The sequence below is a fragment of the Oryctolagus cuniculus genome, chromosome 3, assembly GCF_964237555.1.
Source record: "Oryctolagus cuniculus chromosome 3, mOryCun1.1, whole genome shotgun sequence".
In the NCBI taxonomy this organism is placed as follows: domain Eukaryota; kingdom Metazoa; phylum Chordata; class Mammalia; order Lagomorpha; family Leporidae; genus Oryctolagus; species Oryctolagus cuniculus.
Window position 1 is genome coordinate 131,509,786 of NC_091434.1, and position 16,127 is coordinate 131,525,912.

At 42.9% G+C, this 16,127-nt stretch overlaps 2 protein-coding genes across 12 annotated transcripts in view; one reads left to right on the forward strand and one right to left on the reverse strand.

The window, feature by feature from the left end:
* Positions 1-11,393, reverse strand: part of ZNF277 (zinc finger protein 277) — a 148,968-nt gene extending 137,575 nt beyond the window's left edge. The window contains exon 1 of one of the 5 annotated variants that reach the window (XM_008258387.4): positions 11,239-11,393. In XM_008258387.4, coding sequence (XP_008256609.2) covers positions 11,239-11,329 — 91 coding nt within the window. In that variant the 5' untranslated portion in view covers positions 11,330-11,393. Of the gene's footprint in view, positions 1-10,561; positions 10,779-11,168 lie in introns of those variants that run through there. The other 4 variants (XM_008258389.4, XM_008258388.4, XM_070071109.1 and 1 more) reach the window with 4 other exon arrangements.
* Positions 11,394-11,545: 152 nt separating this feature from the next.
* DOCK4 (dedicator of cytokinesis 4) overlaps positions 11,546-16,127 on the forward strand; it is a 520,558-nt gene continuing 515,976 nt past the window's right edge. For 6 of the 7 annotated variants that reach the window (XM_051849660.2, XM_017342765.3, XM_008258382.4 and 3 more), the window contains exon 1: positions 11,547-11,942. Coding sequence is in view for 6 of the 7 variants with exons in the window: in XM_017342765.3 (XP_017198254.1) it covers positions 11,906-11,942 (37 nt within the window). In the remaining variant the exon portion in view is untranslated. Of the gene's footprint in view, positions 11,943-16,127 lie in introns of all 7 variants that reach the window. The other variant, XM_051849661.2, reaches the window with a different exon arrangement.

The following is a 16,127-nucleotide window of genomic DNA, read 5'->3' on the forward strand; positions in this document are numbered from 1 at the left end:
ACGTTCCACTTTGTTATTAGCACTACTACCATCAGTGGATGAACATCTGAAAAGCTTTTGAAAGTCCTTCATAAATGGGTTTGTAAGATCCTCCTCTATATGAGGAAATTAGTTGTATGGTGCTTTAGCAAAGATAGCTTGATTGATGTTACATTACAGTACAGCATCAATTCCTGCCACTAATCACTTTATAATGGTAATTACGTTTAGCTGGTACAAGATATCTTCTTTTCTAATTGGCTATTACTGGCGAATACCAGCTTGTTACATAACAGAAGCCTGTATTAACTAAATAACAATGATTACAATTCTGTAATCTTTGGGGAAAAATCAGTATGTGTATTAAAAAAGCTAAAAAAAGATTTAAAGGCACACCCCTTTTCTTACTTGGTGGAAGGAAAGGTTCGTCTTTCAGTTAGGAAAAAATAGGAAATGAGGACAGTGTTACAGAAATAAGGAGCTGGAACATGAATTTCTTTTCTTAAAAAAAAAAAACATATTTAAAAGCTGTGGTATGCCCAGTTCCTCAGTCAATGCATGCAATCAGACTCACATAGATCCACTTCTTCCTAGAGTGAGCTCTGGTTAAGTCAGGGATGCTGAACTCCACCAACTAAATTGAAATCTCTTTATGGACAAAGCCAAGGGTTCATCTTGATTTGTCTCCCATATAGCATCCATCATGGAACTGAACCACAGTCACCACTCAACCCCAAATGCCATCACAGCATGGCAGTCCAGAGGATGTGGTGTAAGGTGTGGATGACAATCCTGTCCCTAAGGGGTACATGTTAGAATTAGGGATGAGTATTGATTTCAGCTTGAATGCTCATTAATTAGTCTGTGACCATGTTAAAGTTATACCTAGACTTTTGGAATAGTCACAGTGATAGTTGTCATAATAAAGAGGTCATATGGCTTACTCAAGGTCACATACCTTTTAATTGACAGTTCTGTTTGAGTCTAATTTTTACAATTTTAAAGCTTGTGCTGGTATCCACTATTGCCTCTTAAGAAAGATCTGTATCAGTAGCATCACTCTATCTCATTTTCATTTACAATGTTATAGAATGTTTCACATACACTACACCTCACAATAATAGCAGTACTACTTAAGGTGAAAATGAGGCTCAGAAAGGTTAAATGATTTTCCCAGTAAGGTTCATACTGCTATAAAATAGCAAGCTTGGGATCTGAATATTGTTATTTAATTTTTTCCTTTCACACATTATTTTATTCAATATGTTGATTATTTAAAATACACTGATAGTTTTCTATATTATCTTATATTACTTAAGATATTCTATCACTCGTCAATTGTTGGTTCCTCTCTCCACTAACTAATGAAGCAAAGATTTAACTCTCACTACTTCTGAAAAAAGCTGCCCTGTCCACCTGGAGTCTAGTAGGTTGGTAGAACACATTTGTTTCAGTTAGCGGTGTGTGTCATCTTTACTGTACTGCCACTGAAATACCAAATCAGAGTTTCATTTGTTTACCAAATACATGATAGTAACCTTCAACCCTAACTCTGAGGCAAAGTTCTCCAAAAACAGCTAAAAGAAGCATTTAAACATTCAATCACTGTAGTTAAAAAAAAAAAAAAAAAAAAGCCGGCACCGTGGCTCACTAGGCTAATCCTCTGCCTGCGGCGCCAGCACACCGGGTTCTAGTCCTGGTCGCTCCTCTTCCTGTCCAGCTCTCTGCTGTGGCCCAGGAAGGCAGTGGAGGATGGCCCAAGTGCTTGGGCCCTGTGCCCGCGTGGGAGACCAGGAGAAGCACGTGGCTCCTGGCTACAGATCAGCGCGGTGCACCGCACCGCAGCGGCCATTGGAGGGTGAACCAACTAAATGCTGGGGGCACCCTGGTGAGGGTCATTACCATGGGATCTGTGCTCACACTGAGGACCGCATGGATCCTTTGGGTGGTTCTTGTGGCACTGTGAATGCGTATTATACCCACTGAGGCTAACACCAGGCACTGGGAGGAGAAGGGGTGAGTGTGAGACTACCCAACAGAGCAGATTAATCCTTCTTTCTGATTAAAAAAAAAAAAAAAAAGATTCACCACACCAAATTTGGGTATCACCTTGAACACTCCCCACACCCTGGATCACTGAACAGAGTTAGCTGGTCACACTCAGCACACACTTCAGGGTATTCACTGAAAGAGCAGACACTCCACTAATCTACAGATGCATAGTCAAAAGATAAAAGCCATCACAGGGGGAAACAAAACCAACAAGTATCTCCACAAATGCCCAAAAATAAATGCAGCAATTCAAGAAATAAGAATAAGAAAGATAACATCATGCCTCCAAAGGAACACAACACTTCAATACTAGAATGCGAAAATGAAGAGATTGAAGAAATACCAGAAACAAAATTCAAAAAATTGATCATAGGATTACTTAGAAGGAATCAGAAGCAAATCTATGAATTAAAGAAATCCACATGACATGAATGAACATTTTCCCCAAGAAATTGTGATTTTAAAGAGAAATCAAAAGGAAATATTGGAAATGAAGACTTCAGTAGAAGAAATAAAAAATGCAGTGGAAAGCATTAACAACAGAATTGATGAGGCAGAATAAAGAATATCTGAATTAGAAGACAAATCTCTGAAAATTTTACAGTCAGACCAATAAAAAACAAAGAAGAAGAAATCAGAAAACTGGGGCCGGTGCTGTGGTGCAGCAGGTTGATGCCCTGGCCTGAAGTGCCAGAATCCCATTTGGGGGCCAGTTCGAGACCTGGCTACTCCACTTCCCATCCAGCTCTCTGCTATGGCATGGGAAAGCAGTGGAAGATGGCCCAAGTCCTTGGGCCCCTGCACCTGCATGGGAGACCTGGAAGGAGCTCCTGGCTCCTGGCTTCAGATTGGTGCAGCTCTGGCCGTTGCAGCCAATTGGGGAGTGAACCAGCAGATGGAAGACCTCTCTCTCTTTCTGCCTCTCCTCTGTCTGTGTAACTCTGACTTTCAAGTAAATAGATAAATAAAATCTTAAAAAAAAAAAAAAGAAATTAGAAAACTAAAAAACACTGTTGGAGATTTACAGGACACTATCAAATGACCCTACATACAGGTCTTAGGAGTTCCTGAAGGTGTGGAAAGACAGAATGGATTAGGTCTTTTTAGTGGAATAATTACAGAAAGTTTCCCTAATTTGGATACAGAAAGAGATGTCCAAGTACAGGAAGCATACAGAACTCCTAATAGACATGATCAGAAAAGATCTTCACCAGGCCACACTGTAGTCAAATTCTCCACGGTAAAACCTAAGAGTCTAAAATGTGCACAAGAGAAATGCCAGATTACTCTCAGAGGATATCCAATTAGACTCACAACTGTCTTCTCATCAGAAACCCTACAGGCTAGAAGAGAGTGGCAAGATATAGTACAAGTCTTAAGAGAAAAAAACCTGTCAACCAAGAATACTGTACCCTGCAAAGCTCTCATTTATGAATGAAGGTAAAAAAAAAAAAGACCTTCCATAATGAACAGAAACTCAAAGAATTTGCCCCCACTTGTCCAACCTTATAAAAGATGCTTAAGAATGTGCTACACACATAAACATCACTAGGAAAGAAGGTGAAGGCAGAAAATCTCCCAGTAAAGATATAAAGGAAATGCAAAGTAAAAAATAGGAACATTTATGGAAAAACGGCTGGGAAATTGAACTTACTTTGGTTTTTCTTCTACATTTCCTTAGATTTCAGAATATCCTGTTACTGGGAATCTAGCTACATATTAATGCAATCTATTTTTGAATCTTTTTAAAAAGAAGACATTAATTACATTGGACCATCTTTTTTTTGTTTCCTTATTACATACCATTTGTGAGATTACAGTGTTAAGTCTTAGTTCTTATGTCTCTGGGCAGAAGAGTATATCAGCTTTTAAATGAATTTTTCCCTTTCCTTGAAGCTTAGTTTGTAAGTGTGTTGTCACAAAAGAAAATACTTGGGTTTGCATTACTTAAATACTTGAAAACTGAAATTATGTAATGAATTAAATGAATTAGGTTTTATTTCTGGATAAAATTAGAAATGAAATAAAAATTTGAACTACTTAAAGAAAGAAAATAATGATAGCGCTTATAAGTACTGGGAACCCTTTTGTGTTTGAGGCATCCAACATTCAAGTGTCTACTAGATTTTTCTCCTGATATCCTGCTCTTCTTTTCTGGGCTTCATGCATTTACTCTTATTATTCATGTTGTAAAACAGCAGAGTTACAGTGTCATTATATCTGTGTTCATTATGAATCCCATAGCTTTTCTAGTTAGGAGGAAATTGTCTCAAAAATACTCTTAGTGTCTTTTTTTTCAGTTAGTATTTTACCCGCTAATGGTATTTTAGAAACCTTTAATCATTTTAATAAGGTGTCTATAAAAATTTAAAACATTATATATTACATTTGAACTAGTTAGTGAAGAGTAAGGAATAAACAACTAGCTTACTGAGACTGCAGATGTTCCATTGGTTAAATTTCAAATTTTTTAATAAAGGAGATTTTTTTTTTTTTTGACAGGCAAAGTTAGAGAGAGAGACAGACAGAGAGAAAGGTCTTCCTTTTCCGTTGGTTCACCCCCACAAATGGCCACAACAGCCAGCATGCTGCGCCGATCTGAAGCCAGGAGCCAGGTACTTCCTCTTGGTCTCCTATGCGGGTGCAGGGCCCATGCTCTTGGGCCATCCTCCACTGCACTCCCAGGCCACAGCAGAGATCTGGACTGGAAGAGGAGCAACCATGACAGAATCCAGTGCCCCAACCGGGACTAGAACCCAGGATGCCGGTGCCGCAGGTGGAGGATTAGCCAAGTGAGCCGCAGCACTGGCCTAATAAAGGAACTTTCAGAGATAGATTGAAACCCAACGGTATCTCTTAAACTAGCTCCTGTGACATGGAAAGGAACCCTGGAAGCAGTGGAGGACATGTGAGGGCATTTACTTCCCATGGCTGCGGTTGTGGTGTGCTCGTACTTACATACAGGTAGTGGCACACTGACATTTTTGTTGCCCAATAATCTGGGTTAGTGTCCTGCATTTATTTGTACTAAAATAATTATAAATTAATGGAATCTACAAAGAAGAAACTTTATGACTGTACTGTATTGGGAGCCTATTGTATAGTTAGGTAAAGTTTCCATGATACAAAGCATTTGGATTTTAAAATTTACTTTTATATGGAAGAAGACATCGCATTCTTCCATGGGCTCTAATGATAACTTGCTTATTTAGTTTCAGAAGAAAAAATATGAAATGAGGAACTGTCACTGCATTAGCTATAATGTTAAATTGGCAAATTGTAGCATAAAGCTTAAATCTGTGTTTCACAAAGGAGAACCACAGTTGTGTAATGCTACTTTGTATATACTATAAGTTCTACAAATAGTCTCAGCACTGAACACGTATTGATACTTCTCAAATGAATGCAACCTTTGATGCAGGTGTTTTGATATGCCTCAGAAAGCATGAGTGTCTGGGAATTTGTTAAGCAGTTTGATAATGAAGATACGTCCTGTTCTTTTTTTGTTGTTTTTCCATATTTTCATGTTTAGATTTGAATTTTTACATTTTTACTACTGCTAATTTAAGTACAATTTGTTCAATGGTTAAAATGGGGTTGTCACTGAAGATACTTAAAAACAGCTTCCTTCATGTGACTGCTTACATTTTATATTCATACACTTTTAATGATCTGTATTTCTGTTTAAGTGATGATGTTTAGGTTTTGTTTGTTTAATAAGGCTTTTTAGCATTGATTAAATGAAGGAATGTATTTTTGAAGAGATTTATATTCTGTAAATAGGTTGAAACAAACAAAAAAGTTTCAATCACTGGAGATGGCAGTCTATATACACTGCCTTTTTCTGCACAGCTGAGATTTATGTTGAGAAGTTTGTTATGCACATCATCTCCACAGTCTTTCAAGATGGAAGTCTATGAATGAATGCTGCCAGGGGCAGCACTAATCTTCGGCATGAATGGAGGGTCTATGTCAAAGAATATCATCATTTATAGAAGATCAGGCTCCTTTTTTATATCACCATCTCAGCAAGACAGACATGATACTGCCCTGTTTACAGAAGAGAAACTACTTGTGACTGGCAAGTAACCAGGACCTGATGCTATGTAGGCCTGACTTCAAAAATCTTCCCACTATTATCTATGATTTAAGTTTATAATGTATATATCATATTGCCTTTCTATAGTAACATTAGCTTTAGAACATATTTATGTTAGAAAGGTCTGCTTCAGACTTTATCCAGTGGAATTTAATTAACATGAGAAAACATTGTTTTAATTGTGCATAGGACAGAAGTCCTCTTTCAGTTACTGTGACCTTGTACAAGCTTCTCTTTGCATCAGTTTCCTCAATTGTAAATAAAAAGGGGACAAAATGGGGTGATGGGAGCTTGAAAGGAGACAAGATTGGTGAAAGCATTTGAAATAGTACTTGACACAGTGTGTATTCCACGAATGTTAGCTATCATCAGCATCACTACTAATAAAGCTCCTTTTATAGGAGCTCCACTGTTAATATCCTATAAGCTGAGTCCTGTGTGTGTGTGTGTGTGTGTGTGTGTGTGTGTTTTACATAAAACAAGACTTAAAAGGCTAGGTTTCAACAATCCTTTTTCTTCTATGGCATCCTCTAACCTACACCTTGCAAGGTCATCCCAATATGCAAGGCCGCCTGAACCTCTTAAGGACTCAGAGTGTCAGTGGTTGTGGGAGGATGGGGAGCTGGCATAAAAGGCAGTGCTGGGTAGGGGTGAGAAAGGATACAGAATACAAAAGGCTTTCAGAGCACATAGTTGCAATACTAGTACCCAGCACCAACAAACACTCTTGACAACCCCCAAATTCCAGGAGAGAACTGGCAGCAAAGGCAGTTATTGTCAACACATTCCAAAGCTTCCCCTGGGTTACACCACAATTTAGATGGCTTCTTAAATGAACAAAGTAGCAGAGAGCAAGCAGTTTTATATTCCAATTAGATGTCTCTTTATAACCAAAGGAACTAATATTTACTGAGGGGTAACTTTCCTAACAAGAAATGTGCTGGGCCTTCAGAAATATATAACTCAATGAAATAACCACAATAACTCTCCAAGGTAGGTATTGTATACATAATTTTCATAAATGTGGCAGTAATACAATAAGCCCATGTCAAGCAAATAAATGTTAAATTGAAATACAGTTTTTTTGTTTGTTTGTTTGTTTGTTTTTTAAATAGGCTCTAGTCTTTTTCCTACTGCTATGTCAAATATTTGAGACTGGACTTAATGCTAGGTTATAGGAATGGGAAACTGGATAACAGTCCCCCTGATAACAGAAGGCATGTTTCAAGATCCTTGTGGTAGATCACTCAGTTATGGGTTCAAGGTTATAAAGGCTAGATCTGAAGTATTCTTTAAAAGAAATTAATCCTACAAACACCATTAACACTTCACTTAAAAAAAAGGCAAAAATTATGCCAAAACACTAATTATTATTACTTCTGGTAAAATACCATCTGAAGTTGTGTGCATATTTTTCACAAGCATTAAAATTTAAATATTCTCCCATTTCAATTCTTTTGCTTAAAATATCTTCTAAATACTTTGAATCAGTTTCAGATTCTAAGCACTGAACTACTATAGGATGTTTTCTACATGTAGCTCTAATAAACAACTGAATGTACAAAGTAAAATAAGATAATTTTTGCCCTCAAGAAATTCACATTCCATTGGGGAAGACAAGTTGCCAACAAATAACTAGTCTGGTATGGTATGTGGGTAATAGAGGCACAGGGAAGGAAACAGGGTACCTCAGGATGAAGCTGGAAATACCAAATAGAGAATTTGGCCTTCATTCAGTAGTGTTACAGGAAAGATGCCAAATGAATACATTTGTTCTAGAATTTACATTAGCAGAGGTAAAATCAGGGCCAGCATTTTGGCACAGCAGGTTAATTCACCAAGCTCCCAGCTACTGTGCTTAGGAAAGAAGCAAAAGATGGCCCAAGAGGTTGGGCCCCTGCCACTCACATGGGAGACCAGGAAAGGCTCCTGGCTCCTGGCTTCTGCCTGGTCCAGCCTAGGACTCTTGTGGCTATTTGGTGAGTGAATCAGCAGATGGAAGATCTCTCCTCTGTATTTCTAGTGCTGCCTTTCAAGTAAACAAATAAATCTTTTTTTTTTTTAAAGGAAATAAAATCAAGAGTCAGGAGTCGAAGAATTGACAAGGTTTTTTCAGTCATCTCAACTAGAATTCCTTTCTGATAAAACATTTATTAAACATTGTCAATGTGCCAAGAACAGAATCAGGCAAACTGAAACAAAGCAAGGTTTTGGTCCTTATGCGTACGACTGTGGGGTGGGGGACATAGGCAGGTAATTTAGCAGTGATGGTGAGGGTTAGAAAGAGAATTAAAACAGTGGCTTTGTGAATGAAGGAATATTTCAGTCACAGAAAGACAGGACTGGGTAACTGATCAAATTCAGGACCTGAGGGCAGGATAGAAAACAAGGATGCTTCCTGGGTTTCTAGCTTAGACTTTGTGTCATTTATTCAAATGGGAATAACAAGAATGAGGAGTTGAAACCACCTGTGACATCCTCCAAGTCTTCTAGAGACATAACAAAAGGGATAATAAGGTCTCCAGAGGACAAACATTGTAAGTCTAAATATTATAATGATCATCACCTATTGTTCCTGCATCTGGAGGAAAAAAAAAAGTGACTTTGTCAAAATATTACAATATGCATGAACAGGTTTACGTTATCAGAAGCAATCACCTCATTCATAAAATCCTTCTAAAGGTATTATCAATTAATAAACTACAGATACATTATTTTACAAACTTTAGCTAAAAACAATTGAACAAAACCCAGGAACACTTGTCCAAGTGTGAGAGATGTTGAATCTGTTTATTATCTGTTTCGAATTTAGGGGACAATAAAAATTCCTAGCTACTGTTCATGTGTATGGAAAGCAGCTGATCTGACATCCAGCTACTCAGCATCGTCCTGGGGAGGGATGGAGCTGTAGGAAGTGTGACCACGCAGAGATCCCAGTGAACGTATTGCACCTGCTTGCACACCACCCAGTGACTCATTCTAGCACAGAATTTGTAGAACTGCAAGGATTTCTCAAAGAAGACTCTCCAGTTCCCTCTGTCCCAATAAATTAAACAATGCATATTGACACCTTAAAGTATGGATAGACTTTTAATGTAGTTATTTCCACCTAAATTTTGTATCATACTTTGCTGGGTTTAAAGGAATCTGGATAAAGTCACAAAATGATACATAGATCATTAAGGAAAATGTTTAATGTCAACTTTCTAAGAATGATAACCAATAAAACTCTCCCATTGACAGTTACCCATCAATGAGAATACTGGGCAGCTCTAAGCCAGGGAGAGGAATTTTTTTTTTTTAATGTTACAAATAGTGTGAATTCACTACCACAATACTGTTGTTGAAAACAAACTGGAACCTATCAATTATTTAATTCAATAATCATTTAAACATTGGTCCTAGATTAATGAGTTCCTCATTGCTGGTGGGAATATGAGCTAAACACCCAGGAAAATTTGTCATCTATCAAAATTTTAAAAGTGCATAAACTTGGACTCTGTGATTTCTCAAGTAACACAATCAGTAGTCAAGGATATATGTTTATTGTATATAGAGTTGTTTATAACAACATTATGGAAAAGCTAAGGCCATATAGTAGAGGAATGGTTGGAGGATGGCACATCCATATTAGGGAATATGATGTGTACAGTCCTTAAAATATGAACAATCAAATGCACTGTTTATAGAAGATTATCTATAATAGATTATTGAGAGAAATATGAGGCTTGTACATCTTTGAGTTTACACAGTATTATCTCTTTATTAAAACAAAATCAGAATACTCACAAAACTCCATTTATTAGTTTGGAAGTTGGACTGCGAGGTAGGGAATCTTTTTTTAAAAAAATTTTTTTATTTTATATATTTCTAAATGGTGTGAAATGTTTATAATGAAAACTATTATAACTTTAAGGTAACTAATGATTTTTAAATGTTCTACATTTTTAAAGGGAATATCCGGTTTTCGGTTTTTTTTTTAATGAGTTAATCTGTGAGATAAATTCACCAAAATTTTCATCTTTCTATCTTAAAGAATCTGCAAAATCTTAACAGTCTGTTACCATCAGACAAGAGTAGAATACATGGCCAGCCCCAAAACAAACCAGTTGGGAAGTGAGCATAACTCAGTATTTAACTCGGGAATTTGGTAGAGGTATAGTTGAGTTCCACTGATGGGGGAAGTGAAAGAAAACACCTCATCTCTGTGCTGCTGAGGCTGCAGGTTTAGGATTAATGCCAGTTTAACCGTGAAAACAAAGAGAAACCAAAACCAGCCAACCCCAAACCCTCCAGGAGGACTGTACCGAGAACCGGATTCAAGTCCCAGATCTGCTGTCCACCAGAGAAAAGATAACTTGCGGTACTAAGTCAAACAGCGGGACGGGGTTAGGACAAGCAATGGAGCGGCCCGCCCTAAAGACCACATACTTGCCGTTTCGGAAGTTTGTGTTTTGACCCCTACAGCACATCAGAGGGCAAGGTCAAAGTCAGGCGGAGCCACAGCAGCTGGAATGATGTTCACAACCCTTCTCCGAAGCCACGAGTGCCAACCACCCCTTTCTCTCTCCAGTTGTATTTTCTGTCTCTTTCCCCCAGCGCCAGAGACCCGGAGGCTGAGCCGCGCGCGTACTTTGCCTTCAGAAGCGGCTCTAGACAGCCACCGGGTCGATCTGCCGCTGGAAATCCGCCCACCAAACCAAACACGTCTCTGTGGCCAGGCCAAGCAGAGGCGAGGGCAGCGTACTGGCGAAGAAAAAGAGCTGCTAATCCCAGCCTTCTAATCACACACGCGGAACTCGACCCGACCCACACCCACTCAGCAACGAGCGCAAAGCCAGGAGCTCCCAAAGCTGAAGACAAATGCCCAGCGAGCTTCCCCGGCTGCAGGCAAGGGTCTTCCACCCTATTTTCTCCGCCCTCCCGGGAGAGCCCCTACCAAGAAGCCGCCCCCGGCCCCACCCCACGCCACTGGACCCCGCCCGTGGACCTCTCGCGCCCAGGTGGCCTCAGAGCTGAAGAGTTCCCAGAATCTGACCTTAATCAGCCGCAAGTCGGGTCGTGGAGAAAGGAAGAAGTCACCTGCATCTCAGGGGCACCGTACTCACCTGCATTACCACCACTCCCAACTCCACCGCGGGTCCCACCACAGTCTTCCTCTAGTCCGGCAGCAGCCCCCCAGGCCTTTGGTGCAGCCATTGCCCGGCTGAAAGGAAAGGGGAGGGCCGCGGGGCGGGGCGGGCCTAGGCCGCCACCAATAGAAACGCGACTGGAGGAGAACTCCCCGTCGACAGGCTGTTTCCTCCCCGCCTAGGCCAATAGGACGTGACGATCGGAAGCCTGGTCTCCGCCCCCTAGCCGCTGCCACCACGCCTCTTTCCGGGACAGGAACTACAATTCCCAGCGTGCCGCGGGGGCCCTGGGCAGGGAGGGCCGGACAAGGCGCTGACGGGCGGGGGTTCGCCGGAGAGTGCCCCGGCGTGTTCGCTTAGTTCAGTGAATCAGAACAATGACTGCGCCGCCGGGTCCCCGGGAGCGCGTTGGAGGACTGTGAGCAGCCGCTGCCGGGAGAGCGGCGGGCGGCGCAGCCTGTGCGGCGCGGTGTCAACGCCGGCTTCGGGAGCCTCCAGCGCAGAACCTGCCCAGCGTCCACAGCCCGCTCGGAGCCGCGGGGCTCCGGCGCTGCAGCCGCTCCTCAGGAGCTGTGCATTGTTGTGATCGGGAGAAGGGGCGCGGGGATTACAAAGCCTGAAGACCCCGGAGCCCCCGGTAGCCATGTGGATACCTACGGAGCACGAGAAATACGGCGTGGGTGAGTCTCCGCGGGGCGAACTTTTATTCCGCCCTGGCTAGAGCGGGTGCGCATTTCTTGTCCTCGGCCCCGCGCCCCTCTCGCTCGGCCCGCCTGGAAATGCCGAATCCTGGTCACGGGAGGCGGGTCCGGGGCACTGTCGAGCCGACCCGGGGAGAGGGGGCGCGCGCCGGGCTCTCGCCCCCGCCGCCCGCTCGGCGCGCCCCGCACCGGCTCCCGGAGCGCGGGGCTGTGTCTCGGAGTTTGGAGTGGCAACGGGCGCGAGCGTGTCAAGTTGGGAGAGGAGGCGAGAGGCACCCCTCTCCTCCCTTCCCCTTCTCCCCGGGAGATGGCCGTAGGCTGCAGCGAGTCCCCCCGGGTGGAGAGGGAGGCGGCAACGGTGGCGCGGCGACAGCACCCCCAGAGCGGCGCGGAGGCGCGAGGTGTCTCCCCGCCGACTGGCTTCCACATCCCGGGCCCGAGTGCGGAATGTGCCCCAGCTCCCCCGAGAGCCGCCCCGTCTGCCGGAGCCCGGGTGGAGCCTCGTGGCTCGCTCCCATCCCGGGTCTGCTGGCCGTGCGCGTTGCGGGGCTGGGGCCGGGGCTGGTGAATTTCACCCTGGGCGCCGCGGCGCTCCCGGGTCGGGTGGGAGGAGGGAGCGGGTCTGTCAGCGGTGCCTGTTACTTCTGGGCGCCCTGGCTGCCGGGGTGGGGGTGGAGGACGGCGGTGGAGTGATAATGAGGAGGGGATGGGAAAGCTGGGGCTTCGGGCCGGGGAGCCGCTCTGGGGGAGGGACTGCCCGACTCGGGCGCTGGGAGGAAGAGGAGCAGGGTAGCGCTGGCTGTGCTGTGCAAAGGTGAACAACAAAGGACATTAATGTTGACTGATGAATACAGGAATCTCCCTTTCCCTCCCTCCTCCCTTTGCAGGCGGATTACAGTTCCCGTTTTTGTCGTTTCTTTTCAGCCCAGTCGCCCTTTGACAGTTAACTCCTTTTAGGGTTGAGACTATTAAGACAGGCTCTCTGACAAGCCTGCAGCGGCCAAATGCAATTATAACCTCCCAGAAGGTCTACCAGAGAAACACAGAGAGCATTAGGGATCTCACTAACAATCTTTATTTCCTATAATGCCCTGTCCTGCTGGCTGGCGCACTTGTTTTTCTTGGGGACAGATCTGGTGATTTAGATCAAGTGTAAGGTATCTGCTTATGTTCTAAATGCGTTTTACTGCAATTTAACAAATCTGGACAGCCTTTCCAGTCGTAATCACAGGGGATTTTTTCTCCACCTCCCCGCACCCCCTCCCCCAACTTCGCCCAGAGCTGGGACTTTGGAATCCACAGAAATGACTATTGATTATAAACAGTCATTCCCGATTTTTACACTAGCTTCTGTTCTGGATTGGGACTGCTCAGCAAGACAATAGTTTGTACTGGACCCACCTTCGGGAAAGGTTTCCAGCTTTTGCTTCTACTCAGTGTAAGGGGAGCCTTTGCCAGTTGCTCCGCTGGCGTGGAGTTGAAGCTGATGGTGGGTGTTTTCCTGCTCCTCACTCATCTATTTTACTGGTTGGGGGGCTGGGGATGGCGGAGGTGTCTATTAACCTTTGCTAGAAAACAGAAGTTGCCTTTGCTGACCTGGGGAAGAGCCGAGGGCACTGCCTCGCGGCCGCCTTAACACTCAGTGCTGGAGAGGCAGACCCATCCAGACAACACCGTCCCACTTGGAGTGGATCCCAGATGTTGCTTTTTTTCCCGGTGTTAAATTATACAGATTATAGATGGGGTTTCTTTTCTTGATTTCTTTATATGCCAGGTCACAGCTGGGGTGCTGCTATCGATTAGTTTTTCTCTCGCCTTTCTTTACAAGCTGTGGGCAGAGGCTTAAAAACCACTCTGGGATTTCCTGGAATGGCAAACCGGATATTATCAGTCAAGTGTTTTGGGTTGCAGCAGACACCTCTGGGGTAGCTGTGATTTGATTGCAGAGTAGGGGGAGCTAGAAGGGCGTGCAGACATTTGGGAAGAAGAGGTTGAGTCACAGGAGAGGCAAGAGTAGAGAGGGGTCTTCTGCCCACATAGGCAATATCGCATGCACGAGAATGTTAATCATCTTGCACTATTAATTTTTGAGCATTTGGCTTGTGGAATGCTTAGCTGTTTTCTGGAATCCATCTGGTGTGTGTGTGTGTATGGTGAAAATTTCGCTAGGATACTTACAGAGAACTGGATTTCTCACTTTGGAGAGCACTCTTTGTAGCTGCTTATTACTGCAAGTCTTTTTTTTTTTAACTTTCAGTAGGGTATGTGTTTTCTTGTATCATTCTTACAGTTACTAATTTAAAGATATTTTATGACCATACTTGTTTGGCTGAAATCAGGTGTAATAGTAGTTCGAGTGCTTCATTCTCTGAAATAAATCCATCTTGTAACTTGGAATACCTGATGTTTCAGTGTAAATGCGGAATTTCTGCAGTGATCCCTTATATGCCATCTTTTTGTATGTGATATTATGTCTTTATATATTTATGGTTACAATTCAAACAACATACTGTGCACATGGAGGAAATTACTAAAGTTTTATACCCCTGGTGACATGTATCAGCCAATGTGCAATTAATCATGCAGATTCCTTTTCAAACCCTATACCTGGGCATTGTCTCCTCCTTGGAATTGATGAATGACCTTAATACAGTGCAGGAATACACTCAGTCAGGTACCCAAGTGTTCTGATTGTAGGCAAAGGTAAGTGGTCAAGATACAGTCCCGAGAGATAGAGAACTTTGTCTTTTTAAAAACATGTTAGGAAGGGCAGAGACAGGTGTATTTGATTTTAGGAGATTCTTGTGAGCTCCTGCTCCTGGTCTAGTGTCTGCTACCCACTGTGTGACCTCACTTCAGTCACTGCATCTTTTTGGGTCCCAGCCTTGTGCCCAAGTGCTACGTAAAGTCCTGCCCAGTACTAATTCTGTAGAGTTCTTCCCACCAAATGCATTCTTTCGTTAGAAAAAGTCTCCCTTGTATAGAGATGACTGCCATGAGAGGGACACTTTGGTTGTGCTATGCCCCCCATGGGTTTAAACCAAGATCAGAGGTAAGCAAAAGCTACTTGGCAGACTGCCAGAACTGAGGTGCTGGTTGCTCACTTACACAGTCTGTTTGATTCTCTCTCCAGCAGCAGCTCCTGGGCAGTGACTAAAGCATTCTTGATCACCCACTCACAGATTTCCTCACGATCCCTCTCTGCCTCTTGCATGCCCTCATCTGTCAGCCCCTCCCTTTGCTTTTTGTGATGGGAGTTATTTACAGAAAGTTAAGACTCTTTGCAGATAATGTTTCCATGCTCCTTTGTGGAACCAGCATTTATGCATGACATTCCCAGGTGAGCCAGTCTTCCATCCAGAGCTGCAGGCTGCCCTACTCCTACCTAACCAGATGCCTTTTGCATCTGGCCAGAGAACATGAGCAGGAAAAAAAAAAAAATCCAGCCAAAAATTCTTAAAAGAAGCAAAACTCAGAACAAGCTAATCTGAAGGTCACAACAATCATTTTGGAAAAAAACTATTAGGAATGATGTTTGGTATAGTGGTTTAAGTTGCCACTTGGGAAGCTCACATCCCCTATCAAGAGTGCTTGGTTCAAGTCCTGGCTGCTCCTCTTCTAATCTAGCTTCCTGCTAATGTATATGCTGGGAGATAGCAGTTGATGGCTCAAGTACTTCCTTGGGAGATCTGGATGGAGTTACAGCCTCCTGCTTTTTGACTTAGTCCAACCCTTCCTGTTTGTGGCCATTTGGAAAGTGACCCATCACAGAGAAGCATGCACACACTTTGTCCTGTCTGTCTGTTTCTCTGTGTCCGTCTGCCTTTCAAATAAAATGAAAATATATACAAAACTAAAAATAAAATAGTGCTAGTATCAGTGAGTACTCACAAATATTCCTGTCTCCTATTTCTGTATGGTGAATTGCTTGTTGAACTCATCAGACCAGGGATCACATTCCTTTTTAAGTCCTCTTCCAGTTTAAGGGAAGAAATACTTCCTTTCTGGTACTGAGGGCCTTTTGAATGTCTTTCCCTTTGAACTTACAGAGTTTGGAGGGTGTATGCCTTTACTCTTAGTTTTTTTCAGCTTCCTAGCTAACAGTTTCCTATTGTAAGATCCGGTCTATGTAAGTAACATGTAGGACTATGTAGTGATGTGCAG